Source organism: Culex pipiens, chromosome 3, assembly GCF_016801865.2.
Source record: "Culex pipiens pallens isolate TS chromosome 3, TS_CPP_V2, whole genome shotgun sequence".
Lineage (NCBI taxonomy): Eukaryota > Metazoa > Arthropoda > Insecta > Diptera > Culicidae > Culex > Culex pipiens.
Window position 1 is genome coordinate 4,092,179 of NC_068939.1, and position 20,946 is coordinate 4,113,124.

The 20,946-nt window shown below is 36.9% G+C and overlaps 3 protein-coding genes across 4 annotated transcripts in view; 2 read left to right on the plus strand and 1 right to left on the minus strand.

Moving 5' to 3' along the window:
• The first annotated feature begins 1,921 nt into the window (after positions 1-1,921).
• On the plus strand, positions 1,922-6,336 carry LOC120417834 (27 kDa glycoprotein-like). Of its 2 annotated transcripts, none has more exons than XM_039580049.2 (7): positions 1,922-2,077; positions 3,576-3,876; positions 4,927-5,245; positions 5,307-5,470; positions 5,536-5,689; positions 5,754-5,883; positions 5,957-6,336. In XM_039580049.2, the coding sequence occupies exons 2-7, from the start codon at positions 3,819-3,821 to the stop codon at positions 6,071-6,073; spliced, it is 942 nt and encodes a 313-aa protein (XP_039435983.1). In that variant the 5' UTR covers positions 1,922-2,077; positions 3,576-3,818; the 3' UTR covers positions 6,074-6,336. The 2 variants fall into 2 exon arrangements, with proteins under 2 accessions (XP_039435983.1, XP_052566678.1); XM_052710718.1 differs by having other exon boundaries at positions 1,924-2,072.
• Positions 6,337-10,729: 4,393 nt separating this feature from the next.
• On the plus strand, positions 10,730-14,586 carry LOC120417836 (27 kDa hemolymph protein-like). Its single transcript, XM_039580055.2, has 6 exons — positions 10,730-10,846; positions 13,435-13,481; positions 13,567-14,019; positions 14,085-14,244; positions 14,311-14,434; positions 14,495-14,586. The coding sequence occupies exons 2-6, from the start codon at positions 13,439-13,441 to the stop codon at positions 14,513-14,515; spliced, it is 801 nt and encodes a 266-aa protein (XP_039435989.1). The 5' UTR covers positions 10,730-10,846; positions 13,435-13,438; the 3' UTR covers positions 14,516-14,586.
• A 2,345-nt stretch (positions 14,587-16,931) lies between these two features.
• LOC120417831 (uncharacterized) overlaps positions 16,932-20,946 on the minus strand; it is a 32,675-nt gene continuing 28,660 nt past the window's right edge. Inside the window, exon 7 of the mRNA XM_039580047.2 lies at positions 16,932-19,769. Within this exon, the coding sequence (XP_039435981.1) occupies positions 18,898-19,769 (872 nt within the window). The 3' untranslated portion in view covers positions 16,932-18,897. The remainder of the gene's footprint in view (positions 19,770-20,946) is intronic.

A 20,946-nucleotide genomic window follows, 5' to 3' on the forward strand; every position in this document is an offset into this window, starting at 1 on the left:
GTGGCCTGTAATTGCAATTTTTTAACTTTTTTATTTTTTTGGTAAGGTGAGGCAGACAAAAATCGGAAATAATCTTTTAAAAATCTTTTTATAAATGAAGTATTTTTTAAAGGTCCCAAAAAAAAATATTATTTTTCGACTTTTCGGGTTTTTTGAATACCTCTGTTATGGCGGTTTCAAAATTTTATTTGTTGATCAGACTTCAGGTTGCTGACATGAAGACTCTTAAAGATTAAATTTTGTGAAAAACATGAGAATTTAAATTTACTGTGTACACTCAATCCCCGGTGGTTGGTCACTTTTTCGTTTGACACTTTTTTAGTTTGTACCCCGCTGGTTGGTCAAAGTCAAACTAAAAAGTGACGAACTGTCACTTTTTACACGGCGCTCACGCACACTATCAACACAAACGTTTGGTATTAAAGAGGGTGTCAAACTAAAAAGTGACCCCGTTCGTTTGACAACAGTTGGTGTCAAACCATCGGGGTTTGAGTGTATTGTTTTCTCCTGAAATCTTCCCTATTGTTGAGTCGTGTTAATCTGTTGCTATTTCTTTTGTCGCGGTGTTTTGTTACAATATTTTGCTCCTAAGCATTTTATAAAAGTTTTTCAAAAGTGCAATAGTAATATTTGTGTTAATCCTTTAATCATTCCATAAATTGAGTAAGGGATCGAACCTCACTTGCTTAAGAAAAAGGTGAAGTTTCAAAACAATGGACAGTGAAGGAAATATACTATGTAAAGAATCAATAATAAAAGAAGATAGTAATTTATGAAGTAGATAAAGAAATTAACAATAGTTAATAAATAGAGGTAACAAACAAGCTTAGATTGTATTGAGGGCAACTTACAGGGAAGATGAGAAATTATTCAAATAGATAAATAAAGAAAGGCACAAAATTGACATCGCTGCCAAATTAAGGGAAAGAAGACAGTTTGTTACAGCAGCATCAATTGGTAAAATAGAGTGAAAAAGCGTTGAGAAATAAGAGAATCAAATAAGTAAAATCGAAATCAAATGGAGGATAGTAAACAGAAGCCGTTTTAGAAAATCAGTGAAACAAAATAAACAGAAGATAGCTGTTAGCTGAAATGGAAAGAAGAGAAACCCCGTTCTGCGATGCTCAGGTACATCCACAGCAGTTGACTCAACATACTGCGAATCAAAACAATACCGTCTACAATCACACATTACTTCCCTTTCCCACATTGACGCGCCCCTTTCTTCTAGCCGTCTCTACTTTGACCCTCGCTGGTCAAAGGTTTACGAGTCGTTTTCACAGGCCACCAGCTAGGTTACACCTTGTCATCATGATGACTAAACCAAGCCAACGTGGAGGTAAGAAAATAGGACACTTGCAAGGAACCAGAGCCATGCTGTTTTGTCCAAACAGCACTACGGATGTAGTTGGACTCCTTCCTTGGCCTGCAAATAACTCTTGCTCTTTTCGTTATAAAAATATTTTTATTATCAGGTGAAATACATGAAAATGTCAAATATAAGTGTTACTAGCCCTTTTTTAATTTTAGATTTTATTTGAAAATTTTGAAAGCTTTTTTTTTCATTGAAAAAAGAAGAAAATTCCATAATTGTTTCATTTTAAAATATATCAAAAAAAATTTAAAGAAGACAGAAACGAAAAAACGAAAAAACTAACTTAACCAAACTTCTATTTCGCCAGTCTATCTCACCAAAACCACTATTTTTCAATCTTTACTCCACGCTCACACCTTCATTCATACCAGCACATTCAAACACTTTGTTTTGCCGGTACTGCTCCCGAGCGCAGCGCTCAAGGTGAAGCAAAGCACATCAGAATAAAACAACAACAACACATTCGAGCCTTTGGCTCTGGACCGTCCGTATAAGCAAATAAGCTCTTCTTTAGTGTGCTTTCGTCTTTCAACCTGTGCGGTTCGCGTTTCGTCTCGGGTCAGATTTTTTCGGGTTTATTTTAGTTTTGTTTGAAAAATTAGTCATCTCACGCAAGATAAATCTGTGGGATGAGATGATTTTTTTTTTGTCAGAAGAGAAAAGAGCTTACGTGTGAAAGGATAACAGTTTAAGTGAGGTAAGGTATGTACTTCCTCAAAAAAAGCATCTAGCAACAGGTAGAATTGGACCAAAGGTGCGTAGATGAGGATGATGCTGGCGAGATCAAGATTATGTATATTGCACACAGACTGGTGTTAATGGTGAATGCAATGGAACAAAAAGTATAAACATATAGGAAAGACAATATTTATCTGGTCGTTTCATGGCCCCGCAATTACTGTGCTATTTTTCGCGGTCTTTTTTCAGTATTATAGTGACCACCTCAGTCTGGCTGGTCGGCACCAGATGAGAGGCAATTTTTGGCAGTCAGTTTTGTGATGCATTGCGGCGCGATCATTATTATAACTCGGATGGCACAATAACGCGCGCAGAGAAAATCAAAGATAATTTCGATATTTGAATTAGTTTTGGTTTGGCTTGGAAACAACAGTGCAGAATTATTCAAATAAATGCAACAACCTCGCCTTAATCGCCATGCTGTAATGCAATGCAAGTAAAGTAAAAGCCGTTTTTCCTGTTCCCTGAAATGCGTTTCAAGGTGCGAGAGAGGCGTTTTTAAGTTCTGTGAGTTAAAATACAATCATTTCTTTACGGTTCAACAAAATTTGTCTGCAAATATATGTAAACGATAAACGAATTGAAGGCAAACATTACCTAACAATTTGCCAAAGTGCAGCTGCAGTGGTGTGACATTCTTGACCCGAGATATCAGCGCGACGACTTGGCCAAACACCGGTATTTGCGATGTGAATCAAGAGTGCAAAAGTTGTTTCCGAGGGTGTGACCGCGTAGCGATATTATCAGTTTTATAGGGAAGAATTGATTCGTTTTTCAGTTTTTGAAAAATTTTTGATTTTGGAAATTATCCAAATGCTAAAATTCTAGAAACGAAAAATCTTCTGAAAAATTATCAATATTCAGAATAGACTCAAAATAGTAAAACGCAAGAAGATCGACAACAATATTTTGATTAATTAGTGAAGCCAACAAAAAAACACCCTAGCATCCCCTATTCATAGGCACCTAGCTACACAGTGAAAAAGATCATTGTAATTCTTTCATCTGGGAATGAGTACATCTTTTATGTCAGAAAAAAAAGAGTAATTTTACCTCCAAATTTTTGTAAATTTACCTCTTTTCAGTGTGAATTCCTTGTTTCAACTTAAATTAATGTAATATTACATCATAAAAGATTAAACATTACACCATCCAATTTCAACACCTTCCAAATTTACACAATTTTGTACTCTGTTTCTCACATAAAAGTCGTGGTAAAATTACATGTTATAACGTGTCATTTTACCATAGAAAATGTGCAAATCTGGAAATCATGAAGATGTGGAAATTTATGCTGTAAATTTACCTCTTTTCATGCAATTTAAAACCAATTCATGTTAAAAAATTTAATTCACACAGCAAGACAAAATTACACATTTTCACATGTAATTTAACCATGACTTTTGCTCACCGTGTACCCAGCCAATCTGTAAACCTAACGAGCGACAATCATTTATTCCAGGTGCTCGTCGTCGACGTCGTTGTAGACAAAAGAAACTCGTCGTCACCGAATGAACATTTTTGATTGATAACAAACACGCTCGCCATCGTACTGATACAGTCTCGGGAGGAGTCATTTGGGTGTGCTGACTGGAATTGTAATTGGAAGAAGCGCGGCAATTTCGGCAGTTTAGTTTCAGCCGTGACATTGACTGGGCTTGCACTCTGCGGTTGATTTGCTGAGATTCGAGATTGTATTGTCGAAATGGGTCGGATAGCGAGTCGAGTTGGTGGCGGCATTCTGCTGGTTGCACTTTTCTTATGTAAGTACTATTTTTTTAATAAGGTTTCTTTGAATTCGTAAGAATCTACCAGTAGTTGAGCGATCAATGATCGGACGCAACCCATCAACAGTGCATCGACAGGGCATTGTGTGACGGGTTTTAAGTTAGTTCATAGTTCGTACTCTCAGTTCTTATCAGGTGTAACTTCTCAGCGCGAACAGATAAGAAGGAGAGGTTCGACTAAAGTTCAGTTCGATGGACTACGTCAGGAATTAGGCAGGGAGCTGGATTAATATTGAAGGCCCTGCTTAGCATTCCGTGGGTGTTTCAGGGTGATCAGTTAGAACATCAACAGGTGATATAAGTAATGAGAGGTTAATCACAGAGCAATTAAAGCTTCGAGGCAAGGCATTGTTTTTCTCTTCTCTTAATGGCTGGCGGTCACCATACGAGATTTTTCCCACAGCTTAACTGCCGTTCTACGCATAATTGTCCCATGTCAGTTTTGAACGACTCTGCCTTTTTATCATTTTTAAGCTTAATTTTACGTATACTTTCAGAAAAACACATAAAATCTAGTACTTTGTTCAGAAAATCATTGAAAACAACACCAAGTCTGTTTGTCCCATCGTTGAACTTCTACGCATAATTGTCCCACCAAGTATTTTCTATCACTAAATCATGAGTTTTAAGAAGCATTTCATCTTGTTTACCTGTTTAGCTGTAAGAGGATTACAAATAAGGGTGATAAAATGTTAACCGGGGTGATTAGGGACATATAGGGCGAATAGGGACCCACGGGACAATTATGCGTAGAAACACAGAAATCGATCGAAAAATTTCAATCGCGTTTTTCTCAGTTGCCCTTTTTTGAACATGGGACAATTATGCGTAGAACGGCAGTTAACACAAAACATTGTTTGAAAAGTAAATACATTATCAGTGATAAGCTAGGAATAAGCCTGAATATGTTTGCTACTACAGTAAGTTAACATCAGTATTGTTTTCAGCGAATTTTTAAAAACGCTTTTATTATATTAAGTTTTCTTAAGTAAATCAAGCAACTAACTAAGATTTTCACAATTCCAGCAACTACCCTGATAAACGCCGCGGACGAACTTCCTAAGGATCTGAAAGACATCGACATCGACACGCTCAAGGCGCAGCTGCCGGATGGGTTCCTGCCGCCCGAGTTCCAAAATATCTCTCTGCCCAGCATCGAGGACATCCAGAAGATCGTCAAGGACAAGTGCTCAAAGATCGCTGGAAATGAGGAGGCGTACGAAAAGACCGAAGCTGCAAGCCAAAGGTTGGGCGACTGCATGAAGGGTTTGATCGACTTTGGTGACCTGCAGGAGGAGATTCAGAAGGCGAAGCCTACCGGAGATCTGGACACGGTGTTCAACAAGTGAGTAATCATCAAACCTGGTTCTTAAAGTTCAGAGATTTTACAGCGAATCAAATTTCAGATATTGCAAACGGCGTGCCGCTGCAATCGAATGCGTCGACACCTTCTCAGCCGACATCGACGTTTGCTTGGATGACGAGGAGCGGGAAAGCAAGCGAGTCTTCGTGAATCTGGTTCATGGCCTGCTGAACTTTGTGTGCCACAAGGATGGTGACCAAATCGCCTGTATGAAATGATCTCTTTTTTCGTTATTTAAAAAAAATCATTCAACACTCTAATACTGTTTCCAGTGTTCATCGCTGAGAAGGGCCCGGAATGCTTCCAGGAGCAGAAACAGCCGCTGATCGATTGCTTCAACGGAACGCTGCGAGGCTACCTGGACGAATCGACACCGAAACCATCCGAAGGCATCCCCAAGCTGGTGATGGGACAGAAGCAGTGCGAGTAAGTCGCTAGAAATTTCTCCCAATTTTTCAAAACATAAACTATTTACCATCCACCTCCCCAGCGACATGGACAACCTGCGGGCGTGTTTCGTGCGCGTGCTGGAAGACTGCCAGGAGTCGACGCCGGCCAACCTCGTTGAGTCCATGTTTAAATTTGTACGCAGGGAAACGCCTTGTGCCAACTTTACCGTCGTAAGTGACCCCCTTCGGTAAGAATATTAACGGTAATTTTTTGCAACTCTGTGTATTCCCAAAAAAAAACCAGCCTGCCGAGACGAAAAAAGGACGGAGGAATTCCAGCGACGCGCTGCAATCGTCGGCGACGATGATTCTGCTGACCACGTGGCTGGTGGCGATGGTGGCGAAACTTGTCGTCCATTAGAGTAGGCGGCGACAGGAAAAGGAGCTTCCATGAGCATTTTTCGTTGCTGCTGATTTACCGATACCATTTCAAGGGTGACTAGACGAAGAGGGAATATTTTTTGAAATTGTGATAAGCAGATTTCCAAACAACGAAATGTATTCAGGGCAGATTAGGGTAGAGATAGGAGCTAAAAGGCTTTATTTTGAACGGCGAGATATTGTGGATGTATACGAGAAATTTTAATGTTTACACTTTGGAAAATAAAAGCAAACAAGAATAAATGTTGTTTTCTTCCTTTACAAGCAAAAATCCCACATATTTAAAGTATTATCGAATATACCCATCTTCAGCAAAGTTTGAATAAAAATCTAATTTGCGGCTTACAAACGGCTCCTTATACCTTAAATGTTTTCACAGTAGTTTGAATATAAACATAGTTTTAAAAAATCTAGCAATGATTCAATTCCAAGCTACACAGCTGACAATTGTGTAAATATTGAAGGTTTAAAATTACATGTTTTGTAATGTAATATTACCTCAATTTATTACAACGAAATATTGTTAAATTTACAATTTTTTAGAGGGAAAATTACACATTTTTGGTGACAGAAAAGATGTACTTATTCCCAGATGTAATATTACCATGATTTTTTTACTGTGTTGTCACACGGCAAAAAATTTCAAAAAGAAGAACTAAAAACGTTTATTGAAAAAAAAAAAACAAAATAATACGGCAAAAGTCATTGTCTTTGTGATTGTTGTGAACAATAATATCAGCAATTTAAGCTTAATTTTAGGACCCAATTGATGATAAATTAATTCAAAACTGAAAATTATAATATAAAAAAAGCATGAAACAAAATTCAAGCTAAAAATAATAAATATGTTAGATTTCATTAAAATGTATTTTTTCAAGAAAAATCATGCAAAAATGTGTAAAACTCTGTTAAAGATAATAAGGCTGGTACAAATTTTAATTAAAGTTTTTGTCACTCCCTCCTTCAAATGCGGACCGAAAAATGAGCGGCAAAAAAATATTTTTTCAAAAAAGTTCAAATTTTTAATGTCAACTGAAATCTATTTAACCCTTTCAGACCTGATGGGTTATAAATTACCCAAAAATGAAAAATAACGCAAGAATTTATTTTTTCACATCATTAACTAAACATATCTTTTTGAAAACTCAGGCTTCAAATGGTTAAAATGCATTCCCCTGGGTTTAGAATCGTTTTTAGCATGTCTGGGATCGATCAACAATATTTTGAATTTTAGTGATTTTTTTGTCAGATTTTTTGAAAATTAATATTGCATCTAGAGGGTGACGACTCTCGAGATTTTCAATTTCCCGGGAATCGAGAGTTGAGTTTTGCCATTTCCCGGGAATTCCCGGGACCCGGGAATTTTTTTTAACCAGCCAAAAGTGTCAATAACTTAAAAAGAAAAGTTGAAAAACGTTTCTTTTTAATGAATTCAGATACAATTAATTCATACTAATCCAATGAAACGATAATTTAAGTAACCTCATTATTTTGAGAAACTTTATCTTCATTTTGATTTTTTCCCTCAATCTACAAATACAAAATCGTTTCTTGAGCCTTTTGGGACTCGAAATTGCAGTTTAAAATGTTTACGAATCTTCATTCGCACTGAGTGATTTTTTAAAAGTTGCACAAACTTGTTGTTGAACTTGTTAATAGATTTTTTGAAAGTAAAAAAAATAACTAATATATAATTTTCCATTTATGCAATATGGCATTTTTGTAATATGACAAATAACGACACAAAACAAAATTTTTACATAAGTTGATTTTTTCCTTCTTAAGGTCAACTTTAAATGGTCACAATTAGCGGACACTAACTTTACAAAGAATGCCTGATTTTTATTCCCAAAATATAATTTAATATGCAAAACACATAATGACTTATTGACATCAAAAAAGGAAATGACCTCGATACAGCGAAATTGATTACTTAGAATTAAAAAAACAAGATTATGAGTTTTGCTATGCTTGAGAGAGGATACACACTCATTTTTGGTTTTCGAGCTCGGCAGAATTTTGCCGAAAACAGAACAACTGATTTCTTCGGCACAAAAATGCCGAACTTCGGCAAATTAACTGTAATTTTTCACCGAGTAATCGTTACAATGACTCACATTTTGCCGAGATTCGGCATATTTTTCTGCCGGACGATAAGTTGTTCTGATTTCGGCAGAATTCTGACGAAGTTCGGCATAAAAATCTGAGTGTGTAAGGTTTTTCCTCTTAGAAATAATAAATATTTCATTCCTGGTGTGTAACTGCTAAAAATGTTTCAAGGTTAATTTTGGGGTCCACATTTTTTGGTTACTCTCAATTATAGTTATTGGAATTTTTGAAAAGTTAAAATTTACACCTTTAAAATAAGAAAATTAGAGAAGCATTGGTTTATTCAAACTTGTAAATCGAACATTGAAAATCCAACGTTCTAAACAATTTCGAATTTTTCAAATGTTTTCTGATTGAATTATTAATTTTGGTTCGATATTTATAAGAATAAAATTTCCCGGGAGTCTCGACCAAATTTCCCGGGAATCGAGAGGTCCAAAAATGGCCGATTTCCCGGGAATTCCCGCTCGTCACCCTCTAATATCAACTGAACGGGTGTAAAATGCACTTTCCATTAGTTTTTTCATTGAAATTATGAAATGCTTGTTATTTCAATAACAAAAAAACATTGTTTTTTACTTCAGTTTTTATTGTAAAATTAAATTTGCAATCGAAAAGTACTTTACATTTTTTATATAGCACGTTTTCAAGATATAGCCACATGAGCGAGTTGTGGCGCTATAACCTCGGCAAATAGTGTCCAGGGCATTTGTGGAAATACAATGTCCCATCCCCGAGGGTCCCGGAGCACCAAAACTTCTTATCATGGTGACTTCCAACGATTTATTGCCTATAAAACAGGAACGTGAGCGGGGGATCCCCACGTTTCTTCCTCCCCTGTAGATTCAGAACTGTATTGCTGTTTGAATATTCGTGTTCAAATTCAATCCAGTTCAACGAATCATCTTTGCGGTAAACTTTACGCAGTTGGCCTGGCCGCTTTAACGTTTGTGATGTTTCAAAGCAATTTATTGCATTGGGGCACTGCAATTGTTAATAATGACAAGTGGATGCTAGGCGTTAATCAACCTAAGGCATTTTCCAGGATGCACTCGAGAGACTGGCTGCGCTAGGGTTAGATTAGATTAGATGAGATTAGCACGTTTTCAAGATATAGCCACTTAAAGTTTAATTTTAACTGAAAAATTCCCGATTTTAGATTATTTATTTATAGTGTTCATGATTGTCCATTTCTGAACATATTTTTTCGAAAGGTTTAGAAAATTTTCAATAAAATTGACTAACAGACATTGAGATTGGGACTCTGGTTGCTGAAATACAGTGAATAAAAGAAAAAGAAACAAGAAAACTTAAGTTATTCGAGTCTCATCCAAACATTCCCACATTTTGTAATGCCAATATCTCAGCAACTAATGGTCCAATTTTCAATTTTGAAAAATTAAACATTTGTGAAATTTTAAGATTAACATTTCAAAAGAGTTAATCATTCAATTTTATTCCCTTTGAAAATATTAGTCTTGATTCAAAAAATTCCAAAATATTTTTTCGCAAAATGAAGTTTTGAAGAAAATTTTACAACTATTTGTTTTGTTGGTTTTGTCGTTCTGTAAAGTGTTTCTTCTCTTGTTCGATATCGACAACGACTGTGGATAAAAAAAAAATGAATTCATTTTCGAACCAGCACCAGAAGAATTGAAGCAAAGGTTCAATGAACATTTCCTCAATTGCTAGCGGAAAAGCAAACTATTTGCTCAACTCGCACTAATGACTCAATTAAAACCCATATCAATCGTCCCACCCTCCCCGATCAATATGTCACCGATCAACATAATCCATATTCCAACTTAGAACTCGGTGCAAGTGAACTTTTACAGACGCGCGATCATAAATTAAGCCATGTGCTGCCGTGCACGTTGTGCCCTATCTTTCACTCAATTTTCTTTTTATAGGTGCACTTATTCTCTCCATAACGTGCCGCTTATTCGAAACTTCCGGCTCTCCTTGGACAGGCCCGTCAGTGTGTTCCTCACAATAGCGAGAGAATGATATTTGTTGCTGTTGCTAGATATGATAAGAACGTCTGTACCCGAGCCTGAAGGGTTCAAACATAAAGAACGTTCCTTTAAATTTTTCGTGTTTATAAAAAACACGTACAGTACCATGCGTCTCCTTTAACATTTTGTTCAACAAAACTTTTCAAAATTGTCTTCAATTTTCAAAGTCGTCTTTTGTGGACGTCCAATTCAAGATCGACATTTATCCCTAGCAGCTACCCCGCGTGAACCGATCGTACACCCATTCCAAGCATCTCGTGTTATCACTTTATGGAGCAGCTAATGGGACATACTTTCTCACATACGGCAGTTCGACAAAGAATGTTCGATCGGGGCTAATATTTGTATTATTTATATTTTTCTTTTTTATTTCGTGGAATGAAAACACACAACCGGCTCAGCTCATGTGATAGATGAAATTTCAAACGGCCGATAGTGTAATATATAAATGCCGTCCGATTAAAAGGTGGTGACCGTTGCAATTCGACTCTCACAGGCAAGCGGATCAACGACGAGCGCTGAGCAGTGAGCCAGGAAGACTCGACCGGAGCGGATCAGCAGTGTTCAGTTGTTCTCTACAGAAGAAGAGTCAAATTTGTTAAACTAGTTCGTTTGACAAGAATCAGTGAGTAAGTGAACCCCAGTGATAGGAGAAGAAGAATTAGATTCTAACTGAGGCGTGAATTTTGTGAAACTTCTTATCAGTTGTAAATTTGACCGTTGATCAGTGTTACATAATCAAGCCGAATCTTACTTTAATTAGATGATTATATTTTAGAAGTGTACGGAGTGTTGCAGTATCGTACTTTATCAACTGAACATCAGTAATGCCTGGCAAAAACGAAACTACAGTTTAATATGTTAAAGAAAATATTTAAATTAAACTCAAAGGAAGATATCTATTTTTTACATAATCACAGAGTTTATTTTACTTGAACAATGATTAACCAAAAGTTGTTTGCATAAATAATTCCGCGGTGTTTGTTGACAATGCGTAAAATAAGACCACCAATTGAATCATCAAAAATTCTTGGGGTCATTCTTTGTCAACTCACACGACATCGGAAAAAGTTGCCCGGACCCTCTTCGATTTATGTGAAACATTGTTGTAAGGGGTAATCCCTGATCACGGATCCGTGGTCCATTTTTTTATGTTTCATGTGTCGAGTCGTGAAGGAGGGGAAGTACGACCCTCTATGTTTCCAAAAAGTGGCCACGTGGTTTTTGGATGGCCTCTTACTGAACTGTAAAATATCGTGAAGCATGTAATTTAAAAAAAAGGAAATTTAATGTACTTTTTGAATCTAACCTGTTTGTGGAGTTTTCGCCTGAGCTTATCTAAGTTTTTTAAGTCCAGAAAATTTAACATCTTCATTTAACAACACTAATTTAAAATCTTTTCCATTGTTAGATCTGACTTGGATTTTTTTTAAATATTTGTCATGAAAGGTCAGTGTTTAATTTATAGCCCCATAGCTATACTGCCGCTCCAATCTAGTCCGTCCCATATGTATTTTTGTCAAAAATGAGATGATTTTAACAATAGTATTATTTTTACGTGTCCTTTTAGCCTATTGCATAAAAAGTAATGTTAGTTCTAAAAATTCCAAAATAAATATGACATTCGTGCTGTCCCATATGCAAAATAAAGGCAAGTCATTTCCTCATATAGAAATGCCTCGCAAATCGTTTTAGTGGATGCGGAATAGTATAAATTTTACAGAGTAGGTCTTTAAGAAGACTTAAATCTTTAAAATATCATTATTTGTTAATTCTGAAGAAGTATTTGAATATTAAAAACGCAAAAATCCAAACCTTTTATGTTTTTTTTCTTTTTCAAGGGACAACCACGGATATAAAAACAATTAAATGCATACTAATATCTACACCATACAATTACTTCTATTTTGCCTTGAATGAATAGACTTGATTCTGGTTCTGGAAAACATTCCACATCCAAAAAGCGAAATTATTTTTAAATTAATTTCAAGGGTTTAGCAGATGCCTCTGTAGTATTTTAACAATTTCTGGTGTCGTTGCTGGTCATATTTTGATATCTAGGAATTCTATCAAAACCTGAAATGAACAAATTTTTATCATTTGGTGATCATTATTGACTTGGAAAACTACCAAAACAAACCTGGAAATGACAGTTGAACCAGGTTGAACCTCTGGTGTAATGTTCAAGCCTACCTTGATACCTTGTTGACTGACTTGTCTTTATTTATGGACAAAAAAAGTCAAGTCGATCTCTTGTTGTAAATTTCACAAATTTTCATCCAAATTGCTAGTTTTTTAAATCAAATTTATAATAGTGGTGTTTTCTAGACTGATATTGAAATAACTGTATGAAAAACTATATAAAAATTGTTCGTTTAGAATGAGAAAAATTGTGAAACTTCTCACAGCGTTATCTCAGCACTCTATTTTTACATATGGGACGGACTAGATTGGAGCGGCAGTATACCCCATACCTATAAAAAAAAACTCTGGATTTTTTGTTCTTTAAGAAGGCTGGCCTATTTATTTCCGAAAAACAGAAATCTTGTTCTTTGTCATTTTTGTCATGTCTGTCATGTCGAAATTGCCAAAACTTCAGCAATTTTGTTGACGCCTACTTTGCTTGAAAATTGAAGTCGAGATATCTAGTGTTATTTTTTGAAAAGTACTATATTTCCAGAGTTTTTTTTAAAGGTCCTTTAAAAATATGGAAGACAATAGCTTATTGAACCTTTTCAAGATTTGAAGGGTATTTAAAGCGAATGCTCTTTAAATATGGATATTAAATATGACCTGGAGCTATTTTTTTTTGTGTAAAAAAATATAATGCATCGATGTTCCTCTGATAATTTTTCAATCAGCCCAGTTAGCGAGCAGCATTCGGAAAAAGGGCAGCGTTCTCAGCTCAGTTACCGAACAAGTACTGCACAAGTACTGCATGTTTATTTTATTTTTCTAGCTATTTATTTTTTTAAATGGATTGTACATCTGCACCTCCTTGAAGGAGCTCGAGAAAATATCAAGAAAAACTCGCTTTGTTTCATAAGAACGAATCATGGTCGCGATGGCTGTTACGACATTTTGAGCAATTAACCGCGAAAATTTCAAATCTTTTCGCGAATCCTTTTGTAAAAAAAAAATCTAAAAATCCCTTAATCATGCCTCTCAGCAATAATCGCAACCTCATCGTAAAACCTCTCCTTTCTCCCATTTCTAGAACGATGACCGGTCGGCTACTATCGCTGCTTATCGTGGCAGCCGTTGGTAAGTTCTGCCTTCAACCTCAATCACGTTCAGCCGAAGATCGTGACCTTTTTCTTTACACTCTGTCTCTTTTTCCGCACTCAAGCTCCCCTGTTCGTTCAGGCTGACGACACCAACAAGATCGATGTGGACAAGCTGCGCGAGCATCTGCCGGCGAACCTGCAGGACCTGCAAATCCCTTCGATGGACGAGATCGAGAATGCCGTCAAGGAAAAGTGCATAAAGGCCGGCGGAACCGAGGAGTCGTACGAGCAGGCCAAGCAGGGCGCCCGGGATTTGGCGAATTGCGTCAAGGGATTGGTCGACATCGACCAGTTCCGGCAGGAGGTCGAAGATGCCAAACCAACGGGAGATCTGGACACCGTCTTCAACAAGTACTGCCGCAAGCGGAATACCTTGCTCGAGTGCGTGAATACTTTCTCGAATGCGATCGATCCGTGCCTGGACGACGAGGAGGAACAGCACAAGAGCTACGGCCTGGACGTGTTTAAGAATCTGCTGAACTTTGTGTGCCACAAGGACGGTGACCAGATTGCGCGTAAGGACGAACCTCTAACTGTTTTGAAAGTCCACAAATTAGTCACGACCACTTTCCGCCCACAGTCTTCATCGCCGAGAAGGGACCGGAATGCTTCACCGAGCAGAAGGACGACCTCATCCGGTGCGTGAACAGCACCTTCTCCGGCTACATCAAGGACGTCGATGTGTCCACCGTGTCGGCTGCAACGATCCCGAAGCTGGTCATCGGGCCGAAACAGTGCGAGTGAGTTTTTCGAGTTGAACTTCCCGTCTCAAGCCGAGTTTCTAAATGATGACGTTTCTTCGACAGAGACTTTACCAAGCTGCAGAATTGCCTGGTGACCGAGCTGGAACAGTGCGAGGAGTCTACGCCGGCGAATCTCGTCGAGTCGCTGTTCAGATTTATCCGGAAGGGATCGCCGTGCGATCCGAAGGTAATGGAAAAGTGGAATTATTGAGCGAATAGTGGAGCTTAACTGTTTTCTTATTTACAGGGTAAGGCTGGTCGCAGATAATGCCATTGAAGAAAATTCCTAAAACTAAGCATTCTTCAGATGAATAATAAACTACGTTTTGTGAAATGAAAGTATGAGCATTATTTTTAATTGTAGTTTTGCAGCGGGTAGCGAAAATGTGATTTTTTTCAGAACAGGTGGTCCATTCATTCAACGATGCTTTACTTAGTGGGATAAGTGTGACGAGTACTAAAAAACTAATTTTGCATCGAGTTGAAATTTTTTATTTGTAGTTTCGAAAATCATTTTTTTTTTGCAATTCCATCGTGAAACTACTTACTTTTCCTGTCATTCTTGAACGACGAAATAGCCTACTTTTCTGTACGAAAAATAACAGAATCGAATAGCAACACTTTTCAAAATAAATGCTGAAAAGTTCTACTTTTCAGCACTGAAATGAGTGCTGAAAAGTTGAACTTATCAGCACTTGTTTCGAAAAGTAACACTTTTCAACATTTTTTTGATTTAAACGATTTATTGACAAAATACATGAAAATTTGACTTAAAATTTCACTCAATGGGTGTTTTTCGGAATTGCAAAAAATGTTGTATGGAACTCGTTGCAAAACTTAATTTTTTCAGCACCCTTCGTATTTATCCAACTCGGTGAACCTCGTTGGATAAATTTACGACTCGTGCTGAAAAAATCCTTTTTTTGCAACTTGTTGCATAAACTACTATTAACTCAGTATACTATGATTTTTAAATGATGTTAGACTGTCACATCTTTTCAAAGCTCAAGAAAAGTTAAACTTTTCAATACTATTCGAAAAGAGTGCTGAAAAGTTGAATGGAGTGATTTATTTCCTGTCATTCTGTTGTCACAGAATGGCCTACTTATCACTAAAATAACATTGCTGAAAATTCATTATTGCACCAATTTAAGTGCTGAAAAGGTCAACTTTTCAGCACTTGTTTTCAAAAGAATAATTATCGACTCTGTTTTGGTTTTTGAAATGACCAATCAATTCTCTTTGGCCAAAGTAGGCATTTGCCAACCATTGTTACGTCCATAGAAGTCTCCATACAATCCGTGCAGCTGTCCGTCCATACAAAAATGTTATAAAAAATATTCGAAAATCTTTATCTCGGAAAGGGATTTTCAGATCGATTAGGTGTACTAGCAAAGTTGTAAGGTATGATAATGACAATTCAGAACAAAATAGTTACACTATAGAAATAAACATTTTTTTTTTTGGTACGTCTGTGGAATAAAAAATTCAACTTTTGACCTACAGAGAAGTATTTAAAAAAAAGCAGGAATAAACAAATTTATTTCTTTCAAGTATTGAAAATTTTCCTTAATGCCAAAATCAAATTAGCAGTGGATTTTTTTTCATTTTTTGATAAATCGTATCGCTTTCAAATCATAACCATTTGAGGGTTAAATCCATTTAGAAAAAAATGCGAAGGTGATTATGTTACACATGACCAGTATGACAAAGAACTTTGCAATTTTTTTATTGTACCTTTAACATTATTTTTAATTTTGTATTTTTTTTCAATTTATATTTTTTGTGCAAAATATGATCCCAAGCAGCAAATTTTGTTTTTTTTTTTTTGGGAATTTCACTTTTTTTAATTATTATAACTAAAATTTTATGAAAACAGCCTACTTTGTAGAGAATTGCTCAAAATGATGATTTTTTCAACAAAAGTATAGACCTTCTTAGACTAGGACGAGTGAACTTTCAGCACTCAAATGAGTACTAAAATGAACTTTTCAGCACTGATATTTTGGTGATGGTATTAAGGTGATGGATTTTGATGGTCATTCGAGAATTATAGGAAAAGTTATTACACAACGGAATTCCAAAATAGAAGTTTATGCAACAAGTTGCAAAAAGCAGATATTGATTTTTTCAGCACGAGTCGTACATTTATCCAACGAGGTTAACCGAGTTGGATGAATACGACGAGTGCAGAAAAAATCATGTTTTGCAACAAGTTGCTTACAACATTTTTTGCAATTTCGAAAAACGCTTTTTGATTAGAATTTTATGTCTTTCAACAAAAAAAAAATCACCGTTCAAAACAAAAAAATATATTTAAAAATTTAACTTTTCGATACAAGTGTTGAAAAGTTCAACTTTTCAGCACCCATTCCAGTGCTGAAAAGTTGAACTATAGAGTTTTTATAAAAGGTCCTGTTAGCTATTGTCTTTCATATGTTTATAGGACCTATTAAAAAAAACTGTAGAACTTTTCAGCACTGGTATTGAAAGGTATTAATTTTGCATTCTGTTATTTTTGGCAGGGAAAAGTAGGCCGATTCGTTTCTCCAGAAGGCATGAAAAGTTGACAGTTTCACAGCGAAATGGCAAAAAGTTTATTTTAGCACTTATATAACTAATTAAAAAAATGGAAGGAAAATGGCTGTCATCGTTGACGAAAGCATTCGAAAAACCCGGGAAAATTGTTTAATTTCTTCAAATACTTTGTATTACGCGTCATACATTACTCTAGTATCGTGTGTGTTAATATTATTGTAGTCGATATCAGTTTAATTTATACTTTACTGATTAAAATAATCATACCACTTGCTACTATTACCACAAAATACACACGCAGCTTTCTTGGCTTGACTTGACGCGTGCGCGCTCGCTCGAGGAGAGAGAGGATCTCCACCCGTTTATTACTCCTTTTTTTTCCTTTTTCTTCAAGCAAGCAAGTCTCTCTTTGTTTTCAACATTGAATAATAATAATACCTAGGTTTTTAAATTTCGCACGAAATCGCGCTCAATAAGGAAAACTGATTGATTCACGTTTCACTGCTGGGTTCATTCTCGCTCGATTTTTTTTTCTTTTCTATACAAAATTACAACTCGAACAGATTACCTAACCGAAGGAGAGAACGGGTAAATGAACGATCGAGGGGCAGAGACTGCAAGAGCGAAACATACCGGAGATACAGTATAGTACACGTAACATAACCGTTACAGAACGTAACCTCGAATTGCTACATTACAAGTAGGTCAATAGTTCTATAAATTGGAGTAGTGGTTGATGTATTTGTTCTTTTTTAATTAATGTTTGATAGTGGTTGTTGTTGGTAGGTGTGTAATAATTAGTAGTATTTGATTCTAAACGACAATTGGGATAACTTGTTTTTTTCTTGTTTTGTTTGCCTTTGACATTTAGCAATATCTACTAGTTTTTTTGTTTTGTTTACTTGCTTTCTTCTAAGTTAAAACGACGTTTGTAAATGCGTTGCCTTACAGGAAGGGGGGATGTACTTTTGTTTTGGGGGTGGTTGATGGATTAAAGTGAGTGCAAATTAACGCCACACCGTGGAAGAACTCCAACCATGTGACGAATAAATAAAAGTTAATAAATCGCCAACTGGATGTTTGTTTTATGTTTACTCGACTATGAGTAGGGTAAAATGTGGGCTTGTGATTAAAACATTCATTGTATGGGGGTGATAATGGATGAGTGTATGTATGCTCTAACTTTTCAGCAGTTTTTAAACGGTTTAGTAACTCTACTTTGAAGTTGTTTTACTTTTTTTGCAGCTGATATCTTCAAATACAATTCGCGCCAAGCTCAAGATTCCAAATGCAGTTGGTAATTAGCGCTGTTTGTTCTAATTTCTAAATATTTCTTTAATAATATTATTCATACTTTTTTTTATTGTGCTACGTAATCTCCTAGCACGGTACACAAAGCACTACTATACGCTTTTAAATGTTTTAATTTTTTTTCTTTCTTTGTGCACATTGCGGATAAATATCTAGAAAACCTAAAACAGTGTTGGTTCAATAAAATTTACATAGACAACTCAGATATAACAAAAATACATTGCACTGAACGAATCCGGGGATTGGAGGATAGACGGATACTTACAATTTCGACGAAACTAGGCCAAATTTGGTAAAAACGAAGTGCCTTTCAACCAGAGTGAATCAACTAAGATTTGCAATTTAAATTTTGCGTTCCAACTACTGACGATGGTTTGATATCTAAATCTCTACGATGGAGCATGCATGTTTTTAAGCCTTCGCTAGTTGACAGCACATTCTATTTGAGTGAAGCAAATTTCATGTTTTAAAATGTGATTCTTTATCTCTGTTTAGGAACGTGTGGCCTATCTATAAAAATATAAAATTATACAAAAAAAAGAACAGGAAACAGTAATAAAGAGAGCATCTTACAACCAACCGCTCACGACGCAAAACTGTTTGCCCTTAAAAAAAGTTAGGTTGCGAAGAAGGAACATAACAACATAAATACTTTTTCTCAGAAAAAAAAAAATATAAAACAAACTCTAGAATAGCCGTATCTCAGTTTTGAAGTAGAGAGCAATCAACAAAATTTGCAGATTCTTTGTGTGCGAGAGTGCCACGATTCCACAACAATTCCTAGCCGGGTTGCCGTTGTTCCTACTGCCACTGTCCCACGCCGGGTTGACTAGGATAGGGGGGATAGCTGTAGTTGGAGGGCGCCGCCGCCGGTGGAGGTGGATAGGAGTGGTACTGGGGATCGGTGGCCGCGTACGGCGTACCGGGAGCGCCCGCTGCAGCAGCTGCCGCGGCCGCCGCCGGATAGTACGGATACGCCGGCGGTGGATAGTACCCTTGGGATTGATACTGAGAGGCGGCGGCCGCAGCTTGATAGGCCGGATATTGGTACGGGTTGGCACCGCTCTCGGGGATGTAGGTCGGGGGAGTTTCGTAGCTACCGGCGGCACCAGCAGCTCCCACGGCACCGCCACCGGCATTCGCCACTGGAAGACCCGGATCTGGCCGGTGGAACGCCGAACCATTGGAACTCACGGTTTGGGTCGCACCGGGACTGCCGGTGCCGCTGGTGGCCGTTGAAGGGTAGGACGCGTACGGTGTAAACGAGGAAGAACTGGTCTGTTGGTAGGTGTTGTTACTGTTGGGAGTGACCTCGGCGGCAACAACGGAACTGGCCGTAGCCGGTGCTGCTGTGTTCATGTAACTTTGAGATTGCTGCGGAAGTTGCTGCTGCTGCTGTTGATGCTGAGTCGCAGCAGGTGCCACCGGAGGAACATAGCTGTGGGACGACGATGACCCACGGGAATGACTTCTTACCTGGTGCTGCTGCTGCTGACTATGATGAGACTGCTGCTGTTGCTGCTGCTGCTGATGGTAATAGTTGGATGAATCGGTCGGAACTGTCGAAGACGACATTGTCGTGGGGGTGGTAGATGCTGATGAGGGTGACGACTGATAGTAGTTGGAACGATTCACGGTTGATGCTGTGCTGTTGCTAGATGCGTATGACGTTCCTATTGGTGGACGCAAAGGTGGACAGTTGAGGACCAATTTGTTTGCGACTACTATCTAACTTATCAGGTATCTTACTGAGTTAACTTAAAAAAATAACTAGTTGGTCTATTAGTTTTGAAGTCTACAATAATCAAGTCTCGTGCGTTTCTGAAGTCTTATAACTAAATGCATTTATAAATGCATTGGTTGTTTTTTTATGTGTTTCAATATTATTCAATTAAATTAAAATAACTTCGATGGTAACAATAGCTAGTCGCCACAGCAATAAAAATTTCTGTTAGTTCACGAAAGAAGGCGATATTGTATGCTAAGAGATTTAAAGTCAGCGATTTAAAAGGAAAATAGTAAGAATTGCATTCAATTATAAGCTAACAATTAACTAAATCACTGTAGGTGACTAATAAATATCAAACCTAAAATTTAAAAAATAATCCACGTAGATTATGGATGATCCCTGAGGGCCTAGTATCTGCTTGTCGTTATTATTTTTGCAGTGCGCCATTGTATTACATTACAATGCAATACAAACATAACAAGCGATGAAGTGGCCAGCCCTACTGTGCAAAGTTAATCGCAAAGATGATTCGTTGATATCAGTGTTGGAATTCGAGCGTATGCTTTTCTCTTGGCTTTTCTCACTCGCGAGAGGGAGAGAACTTGTAGTCCTTTCCTCTCCTCGCTCCCGCCGCGAGCGCTTCGTGCTAGCCGTTCGTAGCAAAATAGCAATTTGTTTATCAGGCTTAGTGCATCTCCAGCGCTGGGTGCAAACGTCGAAGCAAAGCTAATTTGCACCCGACGTCAACCCCATCGCGGTACCTGTCGCGGTAGCAAATTTGCTCTCAGTTCTACGGGATTTCACTTTGCTACCCGGTATTCAGCCTGTTTGCTACCGCATCAAATGGAATTATGCACGGAAACATCAAATCAAGCACGGAAAATATTTAAAAAAAAATAAAAAAATTTAAAAAATTTAAAAAATTTAAAAAATTTAAAAAATTTAAAAAATTTAAAAAATTTAAAAAATTTAAAAAATTTAAAAAATTTAAAAAATTTAAAAAATTTAAAAAATTTAAAAAATTTAAAAAATTTAAAAAATTTAAAAAATTTAAAAAATTTCAAAAATTTAAAAAATTTAAAAAATTTAAAAAATTTAAAAAATTTAAAAAATTTAAAAAA